Consider the following 27,089-nt stretch of genomic DNA (forward strand, 5'->3'; position numbering starts at 1 on the left):
GGTTTCCAAATCCTCGGTTCGTGGAACCCCACGCAAGTAGGAGCTGCGGGACGGCATCCTACAGAAATGGGCAAAGCAAGCAAATAAGAGTGCACTAAAAGAAATATTATATAAGATAAACTGCAGCTGTAAATGAATGAACAAAAGAAGGAGCAGGAAAAGGAGTGAAAAGGACATGAAAAGTTAAATAAAGGAATGTAAAAAGGATGGGGAGTGGAGACCAACGTTCTCAAGAGGGAGGGAAAAAGAGCAAGAGATTTCTAAAACTCTGATCGTCTAGCAAAGAAGTGCATAGACAAGGCAGATATAAAACTCTGATCGTCTAGCAAAGAAGTGCATAGACAAGGCAGTATAAGAGGATAAGAGAAGAGATGGCTGAGTGTGGTGGTGCACACCTTTGATCCAAGCAGATCCTTGAGTTCCAGGACAGCCAGGGCTACAAAGAGAAACCCGGTGGTATAAAAATTCTTCTTCCTGTTTCTTCTTTTCTTTTTACTTTTTTTTAAAAAAAAGATTTTATTTATTTGATATATATGATGAATACACTGTAGCTGTATTCAGATATACCAGAAGAGGGCACCAGATTTCAGTACAGATGGTTTTGAGGCACCATGTGGTTTCTGGGAATTGAACTCAGGACTTCTGGAAGACTAGCCAGTACTCTTAACCTCTGAGCCATCTCTCCAGCCCTATTTTTACTTTTTCACTCGGTAGCCCAGGTTGACCTCTAGTTGTAGTAACCCTCCTGCCTCAGGCTCCGTAGAGTTGAATAAAAGCTTAAAAAATAATAATGTTTCCCAGCATGGTTGTGCAGTATAATCCCAGTGATCAGGGGACAGAGGCAGGCAAATCTATAAAGTTCCAGAATAGCGAACAAACAAAAAAACAAACAAACAAACGAAAATGAAAAGCAAAACCCCAAAACCACCACAACAATGAATAAAACAAAACCATCACAACCACCACCATCACCACCAAAACTAGCTACCAAAAGAATGCAGAAAAGCCTCTGCAAGCCTTAGGCACAGAAAGATGGCGGGCTACATGAGACATTTCTTCTTGGTCTTCTAAACTTAGGGTCTCTTAGTTATTAGCTTTGCAGTATGCGGGCCAGGCAAGTTCTCAGTCTTCAGTTTGTGCACCTAAAGTTATAGTCAGAGGGTGTCTCCCAAGAGCACTGGGAATGGGAATGTAAATCCAGCACTAAGATCCATTAAGAAGGACCAGTTTTGGTGCTTTTTAGATCCATTCAGCATTAAACATACCCCTGAGGGATGAGGCTACAAAGTCTAGTACATAACAAACTCCCACTGCATAAATGAACCATCCCATGGATCCATAAAACTGCCACATACAACCTCATGGAATACATACCCCTGTCACATTGGGTACCCAAAATTTCACTATGCATACTATTACACACACAGCCCTTCACAGCCTTCCTCTCTACTGTCCACATGGCTTTACACACACACACACACACACACACACGCACACACATGAGAGAGAGAGAGAGAGAGAGAGAGAGAGAGAGAGAGAGAGAGAGAGAGAGAGAGAGATTGAGATTCACTATTTTGGGCCTTCTATTCACAGCCTCTTTTTGATTGTCTCTCCAAGCTGTGCAAATTTTACCTCACTATTTCTCATGAAGATCCCATTGCTCAAGCAAGCTGACATTACCTCTTTGGAGATGGTGACTTCCTCCTGGCTACTGAGGATGCAATGAACTGGTCCTGGGCAGAATTCATTCTCTCTGGAGATGTTTTCTTCCTTCTCTGCCCCAATCAATTTGATTTGGTTTGATTCCTTCAAAATCAGCTAAGGAGTTAGGACCCACACAGGAGCACTCTTGTTCATCTTTCTTTTGCAATGCATCTATACAGTACCTGATTGCTTATGTACCAGGATATCAGAGACAACACTTTGAACTAAGTTGGTAGATACAGACATCAAAGCAAAGCAGAGACTCCTTGGAATTCTCAAAGCAGCTGGCAAGGCCTGTTTCTTCCCAGAATCCCTTCACCTTTTGAGAATGAGTGGAGAAAAGTCACACATAAGGAAATTGATGGGAACTTTTCAGTGCTGGGGATGAAGCTGGGGACCACACATGCTAAGCAAGTACTCTACCACTGACCTGGAACCCACTGTTTCAGCCCCATTCCCTTGAAGAGTTTCGAGTCTGTGAGCCTTTTTCTCAGGCTAAGTATACAGTCCAATGGTGAAACTCGGGGTTGGAGAACAGGCATGCTACCCTGTAAAGCAAAAGCATGTAATGGGCTTGTGGCAGGGGCATAAAAGACAATGGACTTGAGCTTTGTACAGGGAGATAAGAATGGATCAATTTGCATTTCACATAAAACCAGCTATACTGAATCTAACAGAAGAGAAAGTGGGGAAAAGTCTCGAACACAGAGGCACAGGGGAAAAGTTCCTGAACAGAACACCAATGGCTTATGCTCTAAAATCAAGAATTGATAAATGGGACCTCATAAAATTACAAAGCTTCTGTAAGGCAAAGGACAGTGTCAATAGGACAAAATGGCATCCAACAGATTGGGAAAAGATCTTTGCCAATCCTACATCTGATAGAGGGCTAAATCCAATATATACAAAGAACTCAAGAAGTTAAGACTCCAGAGAACCAAATAACACTATTAAAAAATGGGGAACAGGGGTTGGGGATTTACCTCAGTGGTAGAGCGCTTGCCTAGCAAGCGCAAGGCCCTGGGTTCGGTCCTCAGCTCTGGAAAAAAAATGGGGAACAGAGCTAAATAGAGAAATTTCAACTGAGGAAACTTGAAGGGCTGAGAAGCACCTAAAGAAATGTTCAACATTCTTAGTCATCAGGGAAATGCAAATCAAAACAACCATGAGATTCCACCTCACTCCAGTCAGAATGGCTAAGATCAAAAACTCAGGTAACAGCAGATTCTGGTGAGGATGTGGACAAAGAGGAACACTCCTCCATTGCTGATGGGATTGCATCCTGGTACAACCATCCTGGAAATCAGTTTGGTGGTTCCTCAGAAAAATGGACATAGTATCACCGGAGGACCCAGCAATATCACTCCTGCGCATATACCAAGAAGATTCTCCAATGTGTAATAAGGACACATGCTCCATTATGTTCATAGCAGCCTTATTTATAATAGCCAGAAGCTGGAAAGAACACAGATGTCCCTCAACAGAGGAATGGATAAAATGTGGTACATTTACACAATGGAGTACTACTCAGCTATTAAAAACAATGAATTTATGAAATTCTTAGGCAAATGGATGGACCTAGGAAATATCCTGAGTGAGGTAATCTAATCACAAAAGAACACACATGGTATGCACTCACTGATGAGTTCCGAATACCCAAGATACAATTCACAGACCAAATGAACCTCAAGAAGGAAAACCAAAGTGTAGGTGCTTTGGTCCTTCTTAGAAAAGGGAACAGAATACTCACGGGAGCAAATATGAAGACAAAGTGCAGAGCAGAGACTGAAGGAAAGACCACCCAGAGACTGACCTACCTGGGGATTCATCCCAGATACAGTCTCCAAACCCAGACAGTATTGTGGATGCCAAGAAGTGCATGTTGAAAGGAGCCTGATATGGTTGTCTCCTGAGAGACCCTGTTGGATCCTGACAAATAAAGTGGTAGATATTCACAGGCAACCATTGTACTGAGTGTGGGGGTTTCCAAGAGAGGAGTTAGAGAAAGGACTGAAGGAGTTAAAGGGGTTTGCAACCCCATAGGAAGAACAACATCAACCAACCAGACTCCCAGAGCTCCCAGGGACTAAGCCATCAACAAGGGAGTACACATGGCTCCAGCTGCATATGTAGCAGAGGATGGCCTTGTCAGGCATCAATGGAAGGAGAGGTCCTTGGTCCTATGAAGGTTCATAGATGTACCAGTGTAGGGGAATGAAGTTCGGGAGGCAGGAGTGGGTGGGTGGAGGAACAGCCTCAAGCAGGTGGAGGGGAGATGGGATAGGGGGTTTCCGGGAGAGGGAGAAACTAGGTGAGAGGATAACACTTGAAATTTAAATAAATTAAATAATTAAAAAAAAAAGCCAATGGACAATGTGGGTGGGATGTACCTTCTCACGGACAATGAGATGAGGACATGGGGCAGCTGTAGATATGTAGAGCACTTCTCAGACCCAGTTTTGAGGCCCAGTGATGGGAAGATAGTCCCTTACGCAACAGCAAGACAACTATCGATGCCTACATATTCATGAAGTTGTGTAGAGAGGGCCCACATATTCATGAAGTTATTGGAGGTTATGGAGCCAAACTCAGGACAGGGCAGGATTAATCCTCTCCATTCTTGTTTCTACCAACTGAGGAGGGGTGAGTGTGGGGAAAAAAGATGCAACCACCTATTCTTTCTGTCTCAACAGTGATGGCCTTGAAGGCCTGACCAGACTCCACTAGTGGGGAAGGTCCACTGTTCCAGAGGAGAGTGGGCTAATCCTTTGGGCCCATTCATATTTCTGAATTGCTTCATTGACTAACAGTGATCACACAGCTGTTTACTGGAAACAAGCAGAAACAACTAATTTTTACTTCTTTTTTTTTTCTTGAAAGGTTTCCCCCACTAAGCAGATATTAGGATAATAGGAACAAAAGAACAGAGATGGCTAGATAATCTTTGCCTGAGGTCCCTTCCAGATGGTCCAGCTGTGAGCCATACAATTGTTCTCTGCTACCTGAGAGTGGACAATGTGACTAGCCATCTCCTATTGTCATACTTTCCTGGACATGACCTGAAACTAAGGTTGAGAACCGCCCTTCATTCAGTGGAGGACTTTGCACTAGCATCTGTGACTAAATTTTATGGAGTTGATGATCTTATCTGTAAGGATAGGCTGACTTTCTAGGGGAAAAAAAATCACAACGACATTTTCTTTTGTCTACTGGGAACAGGAATGTTCAGGATATCTGAAAAAGCTCTTGAAAACTTTTAAGGATGATATTAGCGGGAGGAAGGGCTATAAGGATTGCAAGATAAAGTTGAAGAAACATCTCAAAAAGCTAACAGAAGCAAAACAAAGTGTGGAAGGGGATCTAATATCTGAACAGCAGAAGTTCCATAAAAAATAAAAACAAAACAAAACAAATGAAAACAACAACAACAACAACAACAACAAAAACAATCCCCACAAACCCACAGTAGTAGGGAGGCTTTCAAAATAAGCTGGACAGATGGCTCAGTGGTTAAGAGCTCTTGCAAGACCTGGGTTCAATTCCTAGTACCAAGAAAAGGGCTCAAACTATCTCTGATTTCAGTTCGAGAAAATTCAAGGCCCTCGTCTGACTTCTGCACATATACAGTGCACACACATGCACGCAGGCAAAACATTCATACACATTCATGAAGCATTTCCCAGGACTAAAGAGTATTAAGGTTTTGGAAGGGTTCAGAGGCCCAAATAAAGAAAAAGTCTCATCAATGTCACCACCATTGACTGTTTGAGTTCCCAGAGCTACAGGAGAGAAAAAGAACCTCACCACACACAAATGGCTGCTAGAGCACAAACCAACACCTTGGGCAGTCCAAATGAAAATGTCTGGATGTGCACTCTTAAACTGTCAGCAACCAAGGACACCTGCAAGCATTTACAAGCTTTGTAATTTTGTCTCACTGTATTTCTAAGAAACCTACACAAAGATACCCAGCACCCATATGACAGAAATAAAAGGAATCATACAGAACAGACAAGTGGAGATCCAAGCTAAGAGAAAAGGGGAAGCACAGGGTAGGGCTACCAGCAGGCGGGGAGCAAGCCAGTCCAGACTGCAGCAGGCGGCTAAGCTGGCTGCCTTCACTTCATGAGCCTTTTTGCCATTCTCCTTTCCTCCAACTTGTATATAAGTAATGCCTTTTCATATATGAATGAAATATATTTCCATTTAAAAAATGGATAGGAAAAACCCACAGTACCATATGAATATATAAATAACATACAAGGCTGTATTTAACAGGCATATATTAATATGCTCACTATAAATAAACATATTTAAGGAGTTATGGCAATTTTTTCCCAGTACTGAGAACTAAATCCAAAGGCTTTGTGCATGTTGGTTGAGTACTCTACCACAGAATTATACCACAGCTTGAAAAATGTTTACTGCGAGCTATAAATCAGTCTGAAAGTCATTTTTCAACTACAGGTACTTCTTTAAGAAAATCCTAGCAGTAGATCTATCCCTACACAATGGAGAATGCCACGGACTTGGAACATACCCACCTGCGTCAATACCCAGCTAAGTGCCCTGCCCACATCTACTCTAGGTATTATTCTAGCTGCAGTGCTTTGGAACCTCTGGACAACTGACAACTTCTGGCTTTGTATGAGCATGCCATTCCTGGGGAAACTATATAATAATATAGATGACAAAACATTATTTATCATTGTTTAAATTTAAAGAATTCTAACAACCTAAAAAGCATTAGTAACACCACAGGCCTACTCAAATCTTTTTTACTACCTATGTAGCATTCCACCCAGAAGACAAGACATCAAAGCTCCTTCCTGAGGAAGACATGCTCAGCTGCCTGTGATGTGCTATGAAGAAATACTTCTTTACTCTTGTATTTCTCCCGGATTACTTTTGCTGAAGAACTGCTACCATCTTAGGAATGATAAACCTTCAGTTAGTGTAAGAAGTGTGACCTGGCATATTTTTGTCTTCTACTTGTGGGGTGGCTAAAAGTATTATTATTTCATTACCATTTTACCTTTATTAGCTATCCATTCTGAGTCTGTTTATGAATTCATGAGACTAGTCACCCTTTTTTTGTCTGGGGGGAATTCTCTGTTTGCCAGGGTTACCTTGGCATGCTAATCAAGCTCCAGGTGAGCTCTAGAGACACCGTGCTTCTTCAAAGTGGGAAAACAAACCTAAGACAGAGGTAATGATGAAAGCCATTCAAGCATTTGCTTTTTGTGTGTTTGTTTTGTTTTTGAGACTACTATGCAGCTCTGGCTGGTCTTAGAGATCCATCTGTTTCTGCCTACTGAGCTCTGGGATTAAAGGGTGACACTATGCCCAGCATTCAAACCTAACTTTCTCTACTAGTTTGGTCACCTGAGGGAATTAGTGATCAGAGATCAGATCAGTGGGGAAACAACCTGCTCAGAGCACATGGAGGTAATTTTCTTCTTGTGAATCCAAAGGAACAAAATGACTTTTATTGCCACATGGCCAGCACTTAACTTAAGCAAAATGTCCAATCCTTTCCACTGTGTACTGGAGAAAAAGTAGTCTTCACTCTTTAGGAGCCACAAGATCACTCTAAAAGTATGAAAATGGTGGAAAAAAGCACCACGGTTTGATTTTTAATAGTTTTTCCCCAAACTATAACAATGTCATGTTCACACCACAGAAAATTCAGACCTCCAAAAGTCATGCAGAAAAATTAGATAATAGATTAAGAACATATACATTGAAAGTAGGCACAATATTTATAACAAAAATTTGCCTAAAATATGCAAAATTTCACTATGAAATGTCTTGATTTGTGTGATTTAGTACTTATATTGATCCGATTCGGCTGCCTGAATCTCTATTTTAGAATATCTATTTTTTTTTAAATCAATTTCTACTCTAGAAACCAGTACCTGTATGTCATCATATACGCTATTCTGCCTTTCTTCAAGTTTTCTGGACTACACGATTAAAACCTGGATTTCGGATAAGAATATAAGCCTATGGTTATCAACAGCAGCAGGGTTGGGAGGGTCTTCACAGCTTGACTATGAATTCCTCACTCACATTATTCTTAGAATTAAACCAAATATACAGGAACCCCTTAGCTTTCCTTAGTTCTAATCCTGGAAACTGGCTCTGAACATGGTCACTGCTCTTCTGTATTTACACAGACATGCTGACTTTGCAATCTATGCTTTGCAGGAGAGCAGGTAACTCTAACACAGAGGAAACCATGTAGTGAGGCATGGGGGATGACGTCAGCGGCACTCTTCCACTCTTGTTTATCCAGACCGTGGCTTTCAGTCCTGCATTGAGGCCTCCTTGTATATCGGTTTCTAGTGTGTCACCAACCATCACACAGTCCCCTGGCTGCACTCCAAGAAGATCACAGCAGTGATAAAATATGGAAGGTGCTGGTTTCTCTTCCTTCTGTTCTCCTCCTATAACAATGGCATCAAAGTAAGACTGGCAGGCGCAGGCCTCAATCTTTTCCCTCTGTGTCTGTCTGTCACCATTTGTTAACAGGAGCAGGCGGACCTCTTTTCGAAGTTCAGTGAGCATGGCTTTGACATCTTCTGCTAGGGTCATGTGCTGTAAGCGTGTAGATTTCCAGAGGAAATAACACTCCTCCGCCACTTTCCTACTGTCGGCACCTCCTTTGGTTTCCTTGATTGCGTCCTCCCAGTGTGCAGTCCTCACATCTGTGATGCATGTGCTGTAGGGATGGAAGCACTCCGTGCTCAGTTTAACTTGAACTTTATCACAGATGATTTCGGCCTCTTCTTTGTAGTGGTATTTTGATTGTAAGAGTTTTATTACCTAGGCAGAGGAAAATAACTTGGTCAGCATACCTTGCCTAGTCGTGTCTTAAGGAGTGCCTTCTTCCCATTACACCACCATCTCTAGAGAGCTTTGGCCAAATTAAAGACTCTATACCCCCAGAGACAATCCATAATGCATATATCATCTGTCTGCTTCACCCACCTTGCTCCTATGTCTCTCTCCCCAGCATCTAGTCTAAAATGATTCTTCACATGAAGCCAAAAACAAGCCTTTATTTGTTTAGAAGCCTACCATGTTTCATACTGGTCATGAAGATATGAAAATAAGAATTTCACTTAAATGTAGTGAAACATTTTAATACTTTCTGAAAAGCATTCTCTCTCTCTCTTACACACACACACACACACACACACACAGAGAATGAATGAATGAATGAATGAATGGGAACCAAACCAAGGGCCTACATAGGTACTTAGGTATGCTCTATACCAGAGCTCCATTCCCAGCTCTATTATACTACGTTGCTATTTCTTAGCATTTACCTAGGACTGGAATATGGACAACTTTATGGCTAAATTGGTACATATCTTATTAACATCTGTTACAATCCTACGGTTCCCCTTTTAAGAAAAGGCAGTAAGTTCAGCACGGTTAAAAATTTTCCTGGGCTGAAATTTGAATCCATGTCAGCCAACTTCCACAGCAGACATGCTGGCCTGATAGTATGTACTGACTTCTGGGGCATCATTACATAGGAAAAAGAAGCATAGGTAATCATTATTAATTGATGCTGGGTTGGGTGTGGTTGACAGTTAAATAGACAAGAACTATGGAAGTAAAACTGAACTCATTCTTTTTTTTTTTTTTTTGGTTTTTTGAGACAGGGTTTCTCTGTGTAGCCCTGGCTGTCCTGGAACTCACTCTGTAGACCAGGCTGTCCTCGAACTCAGAAATCCACCTGCCTCTGCCTCCCAAGTGCTGGGATTAAAGGTGTGCACCACCACTGACTGGCTGAACTCACTCTTAAGAGTAGTTGAATGAGGCTTGGCAGAGAAGTCATACCTAAAACAAGAGCTGACAAGCAGATAATGTGGATGTGGGAGTTAACTCACTCTACACAGAAGCAACAAGCATGGAATTCTGACCCCAAAAAAGTAAACTGAATTGAGCCAAAATGGAAGGCATAGGGAGGCATGAATGTGTAGGAGGGTCCTTGAACAGATGCTGCCAAAAGCCCTTCTGCACCCATTTCCCCACATATGCCCAAAGTTTCATACTCTAAGTTTGTGACTTCTCCACTTGCAAGCTTGTCCACAGATGCATCCATGCATTTGGACTGGGGCTCAAGTATTATTGAGGGAATACCACTCAACCAACAAGAGAAGGAAATTATCAGACCTTCATTGTTCTTTTAACAACTGAAGCATGTTCTGCAGCGTCATCCCAGACTACTGTCTCATTCCAGCAGTCAACTGATCATTGAGAGACATCATAATAGCCATCCGTACTCTTATCTCCCACACTCTTCCTAGGACCCCCTGTCAACAAACTACCTATACTGAAGGGTGAACTTCTAAAGTCAGCCATAGCAACCTGGTCAAATATCGATCTTCAGACATGAGTGCATGGCGCTGTGCTATGATGGCTGGGAGTGCTGCTGCTCAGGGGCCACCAGCATGCCTAAGGCTCTTGTCCTGTATCGCCATCAAACAACATGTCTGCTGAAGCAGAGCAATCCAGTAAGTAAAAATGACACAGGGAACAAGTGACACACTGTTCACTCCAGAACTCTATGCATTGAAAAGGAGCAAGGGCTTAATAAGACACAGATCCTCTCTCATTAAGAGTGTGCAAATGCCTCTAACAGAGGAAAAGGAAGTACTTCACGTTCTTTCTGTAAATCAACTGTGTGAACTCTGTAGCCCAGGCTGCTCTTGAACTTACAGTGACCTTCTTGCTCCAGGTTCTAAAAAGGAAACTTTTATTAATCAAGAAAAATATGTCAGTCCAAAGAATCTAGAGCAAAAATACAAAAAAAAACTAGCCTTTTCAACTCCATGATTTTGCCACCATCTTTAAAAAAAAAAAAGCAAATATAAAAACAAACAACAACAAAACCAGTATGGAATTCAATTACTCTTCAGCTATAAGCAAAGGACACTCTAAAAGTTTCAGCAGGCCACTGTTACATGGTAAAGTGTCACAGGCCTAATTGACACAGAACGGAAAGCTACGATGCCCCCGTGTCCTGTTACTGCAGTTGGCAACACCATAGCCTCACTCCTAAGACTCTGTAAGTGTGGGGTCAAACACCTTTGAAGGCACAGCATACCCTTCCCCTAAGCTCCAAAATCTTTCCTGATCACATCTTTAATTAATTTTCCCATTAGTCACACTATTACTGCTACATGGCAACTAGTCACAGATTTATTATGACCATAGCATTTTAGTCACACTAGCATTAGTCTTACTTACTCACCATGCTATTGCTGTGAAGAGTAACTATGAGCAACTCTTACAAAAGAAAGCACTTAACTGGAGACTTGCTTACTTTGAGAGGCTTAATCCATTATCACCATGGTGGGAATGAGACAGGCATAATGCTGAAGCTAGACCCGAGAGCCCCATCCTGATCTGCAGGCAGAGATGCTGGCCAGGCGCGAGCCCACCCCATGACACACTTCCTCTAACAGGGACATACTTACTCCCATAAGGTAACACTTCCTAATCCTTTTTGAATTGTGTCACTCCCTGATGACTAAGCATTCAAATATGGGTGCTATTTTTACTCACACTATCATACAGCTCAAGCCTGAGGGTGGGGTGGGTTGGCTCAGTGAGTAAAGAACTTACCTTCTAAGTGCAAAGACCAGGGTTCAGTCTCTAGAACGCACGGGAAAATGCTGAGCAATCACAAATGCTTCTGATCGCAGCCCTGATCGAGTCTAGAAGGAAGGTACCCAAGGCACACTATTGGCCAGTCTAACCTAACTGGTAAGCTTTGGTCCAAGAAGAGACCCTGGGGGATGGTGTTCTTGAGGATGACACAGGAGAGGTTCTCTTCCAGCCTCCACATGTATATACACATGTGCACACACACTTATGAGCCCATAGTCATGCACATAAAAATATTAACATCTTTAGAAAAAATGTTTATCAGTTACCATGTTATTAGCTCAAATAGGAATACCACTTAAGTTGAGTGAGCACCTTCCTACTTTCCTAACCCCTCACTGAGAACAAGCTTGGGCTCAATTGGGATGGGGGGGGGGGGACAAAGGCCTCTAAATTGAGGGTGTGGAGGACATATTGTACGTGGAATAAGACAGGTTTGGAAAAAACTGATGTATGAATGCCTTCGGTAACTCCAGGCCTGAAGACAGGGGACCTGAAGTGAGAGAGAAAGTACTAGTCTAGATTAAAATACATTCACTTCAAAACTCTACCTCTCTGAATGCATATGAAAAGAAGTATCTTTTCTATTTTCCACTCTCTGGACCCAGAACTAGAGTCACTGTCACAAATAAGAGTTAAGGTAACTGATTTTGCAAGACCCTTTGAGGGTTAGTTTGAGAATTACATAACAATACTACTTTAAGAGAAGTTATTTTCTGAATACCTGTGATTGGGATGTGAAGGGGCTAAATTCTCTCTCTCTCTCTCACACACACACACACACGATTGCTAAACAGCCCAGAAATTTAAATGACTTTTGTTATTTTAAGATTTATTTTTATATATCTTTATGTATGCATGTCTACCACATGTGTGGGGCTGCAATGGAAGCTCGATTCTCTGAAGCTGGAGTTACAAGTGGTTGTGAGCCATCTAACATGGGTGCTGGGATGTGAACTCAGGCTTTCTGGAAGAGCAGCAAGTGTTAACCCCTGAGCCATCTCTATGGCCAACTCCACGTGGTGTTTTGTTTTTCCTTTTTTAAAAAAATCTTATATAGTCTAGGCTGGTCTCAATCTCTCTGTGTAGCTGAGGGATGCCTTTAGATTTCTGATTCTTTTGCTTCTACCTCACAAATGTTGGGACTACAGGCGTATACCACCATGGCTAGTTTTTATGATTCTGGGGGCTCGGACCAGAGACTTGTGAAAATTAGGCAAGCAGTCTACCAAATGAACTACATCGTCAGCATCCTTGCTTATTCCTGGTTAGGTCAAACATCACTCACTAATGCCAAATGTGATGAATCTACCTTAAAAATGAAATACACTGCTCCTCTACTTTTTCTAACACACTTGTAAATACATTTATCATGTTCACAGCTATTTCTATTAGACATTTAATTTACCAATGATTTTTTTTTTTTAAAAAATCTGTTCAATGAGGACTATACATTCATGCCTTTTCCTCTTGGCTATGAAGGTATGCTATAGTAGTCTGAATGAGAATGGCCACAATAGGCTCATATATTTGAATGTCTGATTTCCAGTTAGTAGACAACAAGGTATAACGTTGTTGGAAGAGGTATGTCATCAGGGGTCGGCTTTTGAGTTTTCAAAAGCTAGGCCTGGTCTTGCTATCTCTGCCTCTAACTTGCAAGTCAGACGTGAGCTCTCAGCTCCTGCTCCAGCACCCTGCACACCTGCCACCATACTCCTCACCATGATGATCATAACCTACCTTCTGAAACTGTAAACAAGCCCCAAATTAAATGCTTTCTCTTCTAAGCTACTTTGTCACAGCAAGAGAGCAGTAACTAAAACATATGCCTAAAAAGAATGGAAAACTTCCCCAAATGGTTCTTTAGAAAGTAAAATTGATAGACTCCTTCCCCAAGGCAAAGTACAGACATCTTCCTAGCTCCTCAGAAAATATTCAAAATGGCTTATGGCAGCTGGCATATTACTTTAGGATAGGTCAAAATTTATAAGGAATGTTGTATACTTACAACATAAAGTATTCACAACATTTAATTTTGCTAATTTCATAGACCATTTGTAAGTAAAGGAGGTGGTAAAAGAACAAAGACTGGAGGTAGGAATTCTTATCCACCATCCACTATTCGTTCAGCATGTATTATACATCAAACAAGGATCATTAAGACTGGAGGTAGGAATTCTTATCCACCATCCACTATTCGTTCAGCATGTATTACACGTCAAACAAGGATCATTAAGATAGCGTATTCCCTTTCAGGAAACTCAGGATTCTGCTGCAGGCATGAGTTGTAAAAATTAATGATAACATCCTCTGACAGGTGCATCTTCTGACACCAGAAGAAAAAAAAAGGTACAAATACAGGGTCAATGCCATGGAGAAATATTGTGGAATGGTGCTGGCGCTTTGAGATAAGAGTCTTGATATGTTGCTTAGACTAATCTCAAATTCCAGAGCTCAAGGGATATTCTTGCCTTGTCTCCCAAGTTAATTTTTTGTTTCAAAAAATAAAACCCAAAACTCACTGTGACAGGGGAGTGAAAGATGAATTGGATGTGGTCAGCCTGGAGACAAGACCACAGCAAAAATCTACATAGGATGAGCCTTTCTGTAAGTACTGGGACAGTAAGGGAGACTGGGAGACAAGAGTGGATAGGGACATAGTTCATTGAGTGAGCACTGCGTGCTACAATCTTCCCATGTATGGCACTAGAGCTACCTGACAGTGTTATGCAGACTACTGCTCAAATTTATGAGGATTTTTAGGCATAGACAGAGGGTCTGCTGAGGCACACAGTGGTGAGAGAACGGTGATTCAAACCAAATGTGAGGTTTAATAGGCCTCCTATTTAACAAGAACCAGCCTAAAACAAAAACTGAGTTTCCAAACACCGGCCTCAGCTGGATAAGAGCACCGGTGAAGACAGTGTGCTCTGTATGCCCTTAGAGATAATGGAGGCAGTACTTGCGAGGGTGTCTGAATTGCAAGGGACAATCAACAGCGTAGAAAGCTTCAGTTAAGGCTGATTCCAAGTGCGGGGAGAAGTAGCTCAGGGGAGAACCCGTCTAGGATGGCAAGGAGGTAGGTCAAACGTCAGAACCAAGAAAATACACACGCCAATTCAAAATACCTAGTGACGTTGGCACTTTGGGGGTCACCTAACCACTTGGCAAGCCTGCTGTATTCTAGTGGCAGAGACAGAAGCTACATCCCTATGGATTTGGAAATACAGAGAGCCCTGATGGAGACAATGGGTGTAGATTTTCCTTAAAACATAGCTGTGCAGAAGAGCACAAGAGCGGTGTAGTGTTAAAAATTTCTTAAGGACCGACCCGAACGAACTGTGTATGCAACACAGCAAGGAATGTGAAAGGCTTAAGATCCAGATAAACGAAAACTACCTGATGAAGCATTAGTATTGAAAGGGCTGGCTTTTTTTGTAAGTGGGCTTCCCACATCTGATACTCCTTCGGTTTCTCCTTGAAGCTGAAGGCAGACGATGGAAAGTAGGGGTGGGTTAAGGGCTGGACTGGAGAAGGAAGATGTCCGACAGCATCTGCAGCTATAGTTAGGAGGATGCAGATCAGCAATGCCTCACTAAAAGAATGCCCCCTCAGCATTTTATGTGCCGAGGGTCTCAGCACCAGAAAGCCCGGAAGGCCACAGGGAGGCCTGCGGGGGACGGGAGGAGGAAATGCTACGATGTAGGTTAAGTCCAGGCCCGCCTCTCAGAGTTATGTAACTTCCCGGGCCAAAGCCTTGTCTGAGCCTCTTCCCCCACAAACCCACCACGGCCCGTCTCGCGCGGGGCTGCAGCGAGAAGAGGGCAGGGGGGCGGGTCTCGTCCTGCGACGTCCGAGCCCGGGTGACCTCAGGTGACGGCGACTCTGCAGTCGTGGCAGATCAGAGTCCAGCACCCGGCCCCACGCGCGAGAATGAAGCTCCACGGGCACGCGGCGGGGGACTGAGGGTGCGGAGCGGAGTGCTGGCCCGGCAGGGGAGGGCGACGGCGCGGGGACGTTACCTCCAACATGCCTCTCCTGCTCGCCCCGGCCGTGTCGATGAGTGTGTTGTCCAGGTCAAAGAAGACCGCGCGGACCCGACTCAGCCCCATAGCCTCGGCAACCCGAGCAGCGCGCGAGCCGCCGCCGCTGCCGCCACTCCGCGCACGCGCAAGGCGGTCAGGCACACCTGGGCGGAGTCTCGGGGTCACCTGACTCTCCCAAAGCTCCGGGGTCTCAGTGGTGGCAGGATCGCGCGAGACTCGGACACTATAAATTTTCATAGAAGGCGCGCGTGCACGAGAGGAGAACGAGTGCTACCGTGCCTTCCTGCAGATTGTGGCTGGGTGGTGACAAGCGCGGTCCTGTCCGTTAATGGCTTGGCGGGCTTGCTTGGGGCTGAAAAGGACGTCCGAGCCTTACTGGAGGAACGCTCCAGGCCCTTGGCTGGGCTGCCTTTCAATGGTGACCGCACAGTCACTGTCAGGAGATGGAGCAGGAGGGTGTGCTCTCCAACATCGGAACCCTGCAGCCCGGTGACTTCTGTGCTTCACTTCTTGTCCATAGCCTTGTAGGAACTGGAGCCTTCATCCGAACATCCTTTGAAAGATGTTAGGAGGACTGAAGAGACATGGGAGTCTCTGCAGGGGATGCCGAATGGTTCTTTTTAAATGTGTGTTTGTGTTCCTGTGCACGTGAGTGCTTGCAGAGGGCAGGCGAGGTCGTCCTGGAGTTGCAGTTGCGGGCAGTTGTGAGCTGCCCACTGTGGGTGCGGAGTCCTTAACCAACTAAACCATTTCTCCAACTCCTTTCCCTCCATCTTTATTCATTTTCCTGAAACTTCGCAACCCTTGTCTTGTGTGCCTATTAATTGCATGGTTTTCTGCAATGCATTTCTAGCAAGGAACCTAGACAGGCTGTTAAGAACCCCAGAAGGGCAATAACAAGGTTTGCCTTCTGTTAGTTGAAATTAATCTCTAATCCTTTTCTATTGATGAAAGTTGGAGTCACCTTCACTAACCTGGAATTTATTGGATCAGTCAATGCCACAGACCTGATTTTGAGCTTTCGAATTAGGATTGGTTCTTACATGGTAAGTTGTTCAGAGAAAGTATTCCATGTCATGTGAAAATCGATTAAATTTAATTGTCTGTAATTTTAGTTAGTTTTTGTTGTTGTCGTTCTTTGTTTTTTGAGACAGTGTAACTGATTGGCCTGGAGCTAGCTACTAGTCGAGGCTGGCCTCAAATTCAGAGTTATTCCCCTCCCTCTGTCTTCCAAGTGCTGGTTCTAAAGGCATGCACCACCACATCTGACTTGAATTAACTTTGACTAAGATCTTTGTCTATACTTGAATGATTCTGGCTCAAAGTGGCTCCTTTTCATAGTGAACTGTACTCTACCTGGGTAATATATACAAATTGTGAAAAAAGGGGCTGAGCCTCCAGCCAGGCCCAAACTGCCAGAACTATGTAAGGTAAAGGCTGGCTTCAGGCCGTCAGATTGTTCTGTATACCCTTGTCTTTTCATTGGTTACAAATTTAACTTTAAGCTGTATTGTGTTCATAAGGAATTTGTTGACCCATCTTTGCCTGACTGTAGAACTTCCTGTTTGTTGAGATAAACTTAACTCCTTTTGGATGTTTAATTATTGGAGTGCAGCATCCTGTTTCTGTGTAGTATACTTCTACTTTTGCCCTTCAGTGACAGAGTTGAATAACATGACTGTGAGGTCTAAAATACTTAGCTCTGTACAGAAAAAAAAAAAATGCTCCCATAACCTGAGGTCCACAAGTCACAGATGGGTTTCTGATAGTAGGAAGAGATGAATGGCAGGCTACCTAAAGTTTCTGTATTTTATGGAGCAGAGTCAGAGTTGATGCACTTTCCCAAACTTGTTCCTCCATTAATAGACTACTCCTCACTGACGCAGTGGTGGTGAAACAGTTGTATGCACTTAGGCTAGCAGTCAGCCAAAATTATAAATGCAATATTTTTAATTGCTTTTTGTAGTTGTGTCAAATGTCATGATGATATACAAGAAGCTTCTGATGGGCACATAAGTCTTAGAGACATGGAGCAGCTCTTCACCTTCTTCTAATGTGCATATAGAATCTTGTTTGATTCAGTGAAAAATCTAAACTTAGACAAGATATAGCAGTCTATGTAACCAATCCTAACAGACAGGTTTGTTTGTCTTTGTGATACCATGTATTGGTTGGTATTTCAAGATTGGTCTTTACAGCCTGGGTTCCTTCTGAATTTACATGTCTAGAACCCTCGATGTTTTCCTATGGAATTTTTAAAGCACTGAGATGTACAGATATATGTGCATATAGATATGTCTGTCTTCACTGAATTCTTAAGGGTAGACTTGGCGGGATGAGAGAAAGATACAGCTAATGAATATCTAAAAGTTTCTGGGTAGCTTTTATTTATTGTCGGCTTCAACTGAAACGTTGCTTCAGTTGAGACTGGCTTATAACTATATCTGTAAGAGATTGTCTTGATTGATGATTGATACGGGAGGGCTCAGCCCACAGGTGGTGGCACCACCCCTAGGTATGTGCATCAGGGCTACAGAAGAAACTAGCACAAACCAGAGAGTAAAACAACCAGCAGCCTTTCATTCTTCCACAGTATCTGTTTCTAGCTTTTATTCAAGTTCCTGCTCTGTCTTCCCTTAGTGATGGGGGGTGACCTAAGAATGTGACCCAAATAAACCTTTTCTGCTTTGGACAAAGTATTTCATTACAGCAACAGGAAGCAAACTAGAACAATGATCAATCCCATTTATACTTATAAAATGTAAATCTAAATTAGAATAGAAATAAAGATGACACATGTTGCCTTGGTGGTAGTGCATATCTTCAGTCCTGGCACTGGCAGCAGAGGGAGACAAATCTCCAAGAATTAAAAGCCAGCTTGGTTTCCAGAGTAAACTCTAGGAAAGCTAAGGCTACTTAGTGAAATCTTGTTTCTCTCTTTCTCTCTCTCTTTCTCTCTCTATATATATACATATACATATATGTATATGTATATATATTTCATATTTTTGTAATACAAGTTAAATATTTGGTGGCTGGAGAAATGGCTCAGCGGTTAAAAGCACTGACTGTTCTTTTGGAGTACTGGGTTTGATTCCAAGCACCAACACAGCAGATCACAATTGTCTATAACTCCATTTCTAGGGACACTTTCTTCTTGCCTCCACAGGAACCAGGCACACAAGTGTTACACACACTTATGTGCAAGGCAAAACACCCATACAAATCAAATCAACTTTAAAAAGGCATCTGAGTATTTAGAAAGAGAAAACTAGAACCCAAGAAAATTCGTATTTTTTTAAGTTAAATACTTGACAGCCAAAGCTGGTGACCACATGGGAAAATAGGCACTTACTGTACACTGCTTGAAGAAATATATATTGGTGCAAACACCTTTGAGAATAATTTAGGGATGTCTTTTATTGGCCAAGAGGTCCCACTGTTAGGAATTTACCCCTGGACATATTTTCAAAACTTTCTCTTATAGATACTAGATTGTTTCTGGCAGCACTGTAAACAACAACAACAACAACAAAAGATGGATCTAACCCATGTCTGCTGTCAGTTTGTTACTCAAAGATTCCTGTAGGAAGCTTAGTCCCAAGTGTAATAGTGATAGAACTGAAGTAGACAACGACCTGCTTATAGGTTATCAGGCCATGCGCCTCCACCTCCTTGATACAATACTGCTACACCCAGGGAGTGGGCTAGACCCACAGGACTGAATTAGTTTCCTATTTTGATCCTGATGACTCCCAAATTTCTACACCCACCCCTTGCATCTTCTGTATGTGTATCCTGTTACTGTGATTCCTTCCACCATGAGGTCATTAGAGTCAAGCAGATGCTGGTGTCATAATCTTGAGTCTCCAGAACTGGGAACTAGTAAAGCTTCTTTAGCCAGGCAGTGGTGGTGCAGGCCTTTAATCTCAGCACTTGGGAGGCAGAGGCAGGTGGATTTCTGAGTTTGAGGCCAGCCTGGTCTACAGAGTGAGTTCCAGGCCAGCCAGGGCTACACAGAGAAACCCTGTTTCGAGGGAAAAAAAAACAGCTTCTTTTAAAAATAAAGTGCCAAGTTTTTATGTTTTGTTAAGCAACAGGAAATAGACTTAAGATAGAGATTATTTATTCAACTTTGATATAACCATAGAATGGAATGTGTATAGCCTTAAGATGGAAAACTTTCTTTTGCTTAATTATAGTTTTTTTTCCTTCACATTTTGAAGGAGATTTGCTGATGTTCTTATTTCCCTTGAAAATAAGAGGATGTTTTCAGGGTTTTGGTAGAATACTGAAAGTATTTCTTTGGCCAGACATCATTTTTTCCCCTTCATTTTATCTTTTGGGAAAAGGTTCAGTTAGTAATATATGGAAAGCTGCCCTTTGTCCTGTAAGAGAAAAGCAAACATCGGACTGCTATACACTGTTACTGCTGTACTGTAACCGTATATAATATAGCTAAGAATAAAAATGCCGCACTCTGCTTCCCAGATAAGCCGAGTCCTTTGCTGTTCTTCACTTGGCATTCCGTGTTCCCCTTGACCCTGGTCTTTCCCATTTTTTATTCACATTTATTTTTTGCTTTTAGTGTGCTTACAGAAAATTACAACACTGGAAGTAGGAGTTGAATAGCAATGCTTATAAGCAGATTACATTACAGCTGTACATCAAATGGGCCCGAGCTCCTCCAGTGTTTACAAAACACAATAGATAAGATGCTGCACTAAAGAACACCATCTAAAAGACAACTGGAAAAGAAAGCATTGTTTGTTTTAATAATAAAAACCCCCACCACATTATAACAGTAACCATTCCACTTATAGCTTGGTTAAAAAAGTCCAAGATGACTCCAATTTCTAAAAATGGTTAGGATGACGAGTTTCAAACTACATGTGCATTTAAAGGATATCAAGACTTCTTTTTATATAACAGTCACAAAAATATCCCTTTGGGGCCTGCACAGGCTAAAACCAGATGGTATCCTGCTGCTGAAAGGAGGAGGTAGATGCAGGTCCCCTCCCTTAACCAAGAGGCTATCTCCAATTGGCATCCACTTGGGAAATTAGTTTTCTCCAGTGGAGTCTCACTGGGTATATTAAACATACTTCAGGATAGGTTCCATGCCTAGCAGTAGATGGATAAAACAATTAACTTATTGATATATTTGTAGGCTTTTTATCTCAAGATGCTTTGTTAGGACTTTTTCTTTCCTTTTTTCTTTTTCTTTTTTCTTTTGTCTTTCTGGTCTTATATATTATAGATTCCAATATTGAATTCTTATAGGTTTTATTTGTATTTGTATGTTTTCTTTCCACATTTATTATAAATTCTGGTTTGGCAGGAAGGTGGTGGTGCACACCTTTTTTTAAAGATTTATTTATTTATTTATTTTTATGTGTATGAGTACACTGTAGCTGTACAGATGGCTGTGAGATAGGGCCCCACTCGCTCCAGCTGGTGGTACACGCCTTTAATCCCAGCACTTGGGAGGCAGAGGTAGGCAGATCTCTGTGAGTTTGATGCCATCCTGGTCTACAAGTTCTAGGATAGCCAGGGCTACACAAAGAAACCCTGTCTCAAAATCCAAAATATTCTGCTTTGTGTTTTTTGTTTGTTTGTTTGTTTGTTTTCAAAGGATACAAAAAAATTAACACTGATTATAGTTTTTTGAATAAGAGTGGCTCCAATAGGCTCATATATTTAAATGGTTAGTCACTAGTGAGTAGGACTATTTGAAAGGGTTAGAAGGATTAGGAAATGTGGCCTAGTTGGAAGAAGTGTGTCATTACAGTAATTCCAGGTCCAAAGTCTCTCTTTCAGCTTCCAGATTAAGATATAAAGCTCTTAGCGACTCCTCCATGCCACCCTGCTTCCCCACCATCACGATAATGGACTGAACCCCTGAAACTGTAACCAAGCCCCCCAATTAAATGCATTATAATAGTTGTCTTGGTCGTGACATTTCTTTACAGCAATAGAACAGTTACTGGACACTAATAAAAAATTTAAGAAATAATGAAGGCAGAGGAAGGTGTCTAAACTTTCTGACCAGTCATAATGGCAATAACAATAATGTGATATGGGGACTGGGAGTGGGGTAATGAAGTTTTGCTTAAAAAATGTAAAAAAAAAAAAAAAAAGACATCTTTAGAATTATGGGTTGATTATATTCTCTAAGTGGTCCTATCTGATTGTATTGTTCTTTGGCATATAGGTTTCCTTTCAGAGTTGGAAATAAGAGCTTTTAAGGGAAAAAGGGATGGACACTGTTGGGGATCAGGAGTCACACCACAAACCGCATGAACATTGATTTCAGTCAGACAGGAATGGTTTATTGAACACACACCCTGAGACTGAGTGATTAGGTCCATAGTTCAGAATGTAGGGGCTGGGTTGAACATTTTTCCATGTCAGTTTATAAGGGCTAAAACCACAAAACCATAAGCTCATAAGGCAGGTGCTGGAAGTGTTGCCAGTTGGTTGGCTCTGACTCAAGCCATTTTAGACCTAACAGTTCATATTGACCTTTAATTTGATGGGTCCTACATAAAGCTTTGTGGAATTTTTTTAAGATTGACAAGTCTCATACAGAACATAACAGGGTATGTGGCCAGAATGACCCTGGTTTGAGTCAAGTTATTTTTCTGGATCAATTACTGGCAGGCATATTACAGTAACAATATGAAATAGCTGGCAGGCATGGAACAAAATGGCTACATGCTATGCTAAGAGGGGCGGACCTCAACAGACATGGTGGTACATGACTGAAATCCCAGTTCCCAGAGGCTGAGATAGGAGGACTCCCAATATGATGACATTCCTGGATATAGCAGAGCCTGTTTCAAAATGATGCTTAACTTGATTAAACATTGCAGTGTACACACTTGTGATGCTTAAGATGTCCTTTAGGTTAGACGTCATCAAAGTTTCTTAGTGATGTTATGATGGTCTTTGTCTTAGTCATGGTATCTATTGCCGTAATGAAACACCAAGACTGAAAACAAACAAACCAAAAAATGGAAAGCAAAGGGTTTATTTGGCTTACATTTTTCCATTGTAGCCCTTCACTAGAGGAATTAGGACAGAAATTCACAGAGGGCAGAAACCTAGAGCAAGGAGCTGATGCAGAGGTTATGGAGGAGTGCTACTTGCTGGCTGGCATCCCCTGCCTTGCTCAGCCTTTATTCTTATAGAACACAGGACCACCACCCCAGGGATGGCCCTAACCTCAATGGCGTGGGTCCTTCCACAACAACATCAAATTAAGAAAATTCCCTTCAGGCTTGCCTAGAGTCTGATCTTATGGGGGCATTTTCTCTTTTGAGGCTTCCTCCTTTCATATGACTAGTTTGTTTTCAAGCTGACATAAACTAGGCAGCACACTATTTTATACTGTTTTATTTTTCAAGAAATTCAGTTGTATGAATTGTGCAAAACAGGATCTTGAAATCTCTATACATGGGGAATGAATAAATCATGCTAACATCCATTGTCTTTGCCATTAGTTGCAGTCTATGTGGTACAATAGATGTCCTGAACTGTTCTTCTAAAAGTCTGTATTCTCTGGCCTACATCTCTTCAATACACCTTCCCTAACCCTCCCCCCTGTAACCACTCCTCTGTTTTGTTTCTCAGATCACACTTTTTACCTTCCACTCATCACACAGTTTCTTCCTGTGCTAGGTTTGGATCACTTAGTATAATGTTGTCTAGACTATACATGTTGTCACAAAAGACAAGACCATCTCTCTCTCTCTCTCTCTCTCTCTCTCTCTCTCTCTCTCTCTCTGTGTGTGTGTGTGTGTGTGTGTGTGTGTGTGTGTGTGTGTATGCACTTGCATGTGTGTATACATGTTATGCAGGTGTAGAATTCATAATCTACCTGCCTTTGCTTCCAAAATGCTGGGATTACAGGCATTTGCCAATTTTCCCAGCTCTCTCTCTCTCTCTTTCTCTCTTTCTCTCTCTCTCTCTTTCTCTCTCTCCCTCCCTCCCTCCCTTCCTTCTTTTCTTTTGTTCTTTTTTTTTCTTTTGGGGCTCAGGGTGCACAGATGATCAAACACAGAGCCTGTGCATGCTTGTCATATAACATCCTGTGTTTAATGCAGGGATAGCCACTGGGCAGACAGTGAGGAAGACCACAGGTGGATGGTATGGACATAATGTGAAAGCAGGGACTAAAAAATGGGGAACACAAGTCCAAGGGATACATCACTGAAGCGGGGTGGCCCAAGTAGAAAGCAACATTTATTCAGGACACCTATGTGAGTTGAACACAAGGACCAGAGGCATACACCATAGCAACTGTTACCAAGGCTGGTATCTAAGTATCTGACAGTGCATATGGCTGAAGAGGCCTCTGGAAAAGGAAGTACTGATGCACAGAAGTATTCTGGGTCTCCTGTCCAGCCTAACAGTGAACTATTTGTTAAAACATTGGTTCCAGTCTCACGGGATCCATCTTTGCTTGAGACTAACTCGGCATCATAGGAGTCTTATTCTGCTACTAATTTCTGGAAAAGTCCAGTATTTTATAACACTGGATGACTGCTTGTATCATGTGAAATGTATTTGTTCTTTGTCCCAGTTAAAGAATACCCTTAGCTGGTCTCTCTGGGCTGGTGTCCTGAGCAGACCTTGGGTGCAAGCTCTGCAGGCAGTCCCTCAACACCCAGAGGAAGTTCCACTCCCAGATGCTCTGGCACACCCAGAATCTGAGGTGAGGAGGACCCAACATCTGTCCCAACACTGGGAGTAACTGGGACCAGTGGGACCAAGCACACAGGAACTCCGCCAGCACAGTGGCTCAGATTCCTTCTGGTCTCTCTGGGCTGGTGTCCTGAGCAGACCTTGGGCACAAGCTCCGCAGCCTGTCCCACAACACCCAGAGGAAGCTCTACTCCCAGGCACTCTAACAAGTCTAGGATGACAGGATCACAGAATCACAGGATCACAGAGACAGCTTGACTTTGAGGAGTTCTGACACAACCAGAATCACAGGAAGGGCAGGCTCCAGTCAGATTTAGCGAGGGCAGGTAGCTCTAGAGATAACACGATGGCGGGGTTGGGGGACAAGCGTAAGAAAATAAACAACACAAACCAAGGTTACTTGACATCATCTGAACCCAATTCTCCCACCATAGCAAGTCCTGGACACACCATTACACCGGAAAAGCAAGATTCAGATATAAAATCACTTCTCATGGTGATAATACAGGACTTTAAGAAAGACATAAATAGAACCCTCAAAGAAATACAGGAGAACACAGGTAAACAGCTAGAAGCCCTTCAAGAGGAAACACAAAAATCCCTTAAAGAACTACAGGAAAACACAATCAAATAGGTGAAGGAAATGAGCAAAACCATCCAGAATCTAAAAATGGAAATAGAAACAATAAAGAAATCAGAAAGAGAGACAACCCTGGAGATACAAAACCTAGGAAAGAAATCAGGAGTCATAGATGCAAGCATCACCAACAGAATACAAGAGATAGAAGAGAGGCTCTCAGGGGCAGAAGACAACCATAGAAAACATTGACACAACAGTCAAAGAAAATGCAAAAAGCAAAAAGCTCCTAACCCAAAACATCCAGGAAATCCAGGATGCAATGAGAAGACCAAACCTAAGGATAATAGGTATAGAAAAGAGTGAAGACTCCTAAGGTAATGGCCAGTAAATATCTTCAACAAAATTATAGAAGAAAACTTCCCTAACCTAAAGAAAGAGCTGCCCATGAACATACAAGAAGCCTACAGAACTCCAAATAGACTGGACCAGAAAAGAATTTTCTCCCGTTACATAATAAAACACCAAATGCACTAAACAAAGAAAGAATTTTAAAAGCAGTAAGGGAAAAATGTCAAGTAACATATAAAGGTAGGCCTATCAGAATTACACCAGACTTCTCACCAGAGTCTATGAAAGCTAGAAGATCCTAGGCAGATGTCATACAGACCCTACAAGAACACAAATGCCAGCCCAGGCTACTATACCCAGCAAAACTCTCAATTACCATAGATGGAGAAAACAAGATATTCCATGACAAAACAAAATTTACAGAATATCTTTCCACAAATCCAGCCCTACAAAGGATAATAGATGGAAAACATCAACATAAGGAGCAAAACTACACCCTAGAAGAAGCAAGAAAATAATCTTTCAACAAATCCACACAAACCTAAATCCACCTCTTACAATCAAAACAACATGAAGTGACAATTACTTTTTCTTAATATCTTAATATGAAAATTAATATTACCAACATATCCTAATCAATTGAAATCCAAAAATATGAGGAATTAGAAATTTGTTGATTGTCATCCAGTGGTCTCTCTAATTTGGTAATTGGAGAAATAGGTCCAATATTGTACAATCTATATACACTTTCAGCTTGTTTGCTTGTGACAGTGTCTGGCTGTGTAGGACATAAGGGTCTTGAAATCTTGCTTCTCCTATCTCAGCCTCTCTATTAGTAGTTTTGTTTATTTCATGTTTTTACACTATACTATGGTTTTCAGAACAGCTTATGTATTTCAAAAGTATTTGTATATCCAAAAGAAACATAGACGATTAACTAGGGAGGTGGCTTGTAAGAGAACAACAAAGAGTGAGACTGAATGCTTTGCTTGACATTTGTAACTCTTGTATCAAGTTTGAAGAAGAGGACATTATAAGTTACTCTTTCTCTAAGATGAATGCTTTTCCAAATTATCACAGCCAAGGAAACAAATTCTTACCCCCACCTAATGTCTGTGCCACCCTCCAAGCAGAACCATTGTTCATTGAAACAGTTGGTGAATGACTTTATGGATAGACCATCTTAATACCTATACCATTTCTTAAATGAATGTAACCAGTTCTCTGTGGGCTGAGAATGAAGTCACTCACTCAAGTCAAATAGCTTTGACCATAGCAGGAAGTCTGTATCCAAAAATCAAGCCTACAATTCATTTCTTGGTGCAGCAGAACTGTCAACTCTCAGGCTAGCTACGATGGAGGTAAAGTCCTTTGGTGATGTGAGGGTCATTGAAATACAGCCTTATTACAATGAAATCCAATGTGTAAAAATTGTTCTTATTTTGGGCTTATACCACAGTAAGAGCCAAGATTTTAAACTCTACTAAATACAAAACAAAGAAACAAAAAGACTTTATATACTTATGTTCATTTAAGAACTACTAGTAGTGATGTACTATTTTGAAATATACAGTTAATATGTTTGGAGTTATTTAAAATTTATATTGTGAAAAATGTATTTTCACTAGACTGTTAAATTGATTATTGTTTTATATCAAACAACTTTTATAATACTTATTTTTATTGTTATAATATTTTATAAATTTTAAGGAATATGACAAAAAGATATCGTAGGTATTGAAGGGGGGTCTCTGGGAGGAGTGAGGGTACAAAAGGGAAACAAGAATGTGATTTAATTCTATTTACTTAAAATATGTTTTTGAATGTTAACAAATTCAGATAAATTGGAATCATGTAACTTTTCTCATCATAATGCAATAAAAGTTACAAAAAAAGAATACCCTTAATCTCGTACTACCCTGAGTAATAGGAATGTTTTCTTACTCATAATAGTCCCACTTTGATCACATCTTAATTTATATTGTCCTAGATAGCTTCAGGGAAGGCTAGGTACC

The 27,089-nt window shown here is 41.7% G+C and overlaps 1 protein-coding gene across 1 annotated transcript; it reads right to left on the reverse strand.

Annotated features, from left to right (window-relative positions):
* Positions 1-7,174: 7,174 nt before the first annotated feature.
* Positions 7,175-15,590, reverse strand: Nanp (N-acetylneuraminic acid phosphatase). Its single transcript, XM_031372211.1, has 2 exons — positions 15,414-15,590; positions 7,175-8,532 (listed from the first exon to the last, which is right to left on the reverse strand). Exons 1-2 carry the CDS (start codon positions 15,501-15,503, stop codon positions 7,876-7,878), a joined length of 747 nt encoding a protein of 248 aa, XP_031228071.1. The 5' UTR covers positions 15,504-15,590; the 3' UTR covers positions 7,175-7,875.
* Between the last annotated feature and the right edge of the window lie 11,499 nt (positions 15,591-27,089).

This window comes from Mastomys coucha, unplaced genomic scaffold, assembly GCF_008632895.1.
Source record: "Mastomys coucha isolate ucsf_1 unplaced genomic scaffold, UCSF_Mcou_1 pScaffold15, whole genome shotgun sequence".
Lineage (NCBI taxonomy): Eukaryota > Metazoa > Chordata > Mammalia > Rodentia > Muridae > Mastomys > Mastomys coucha.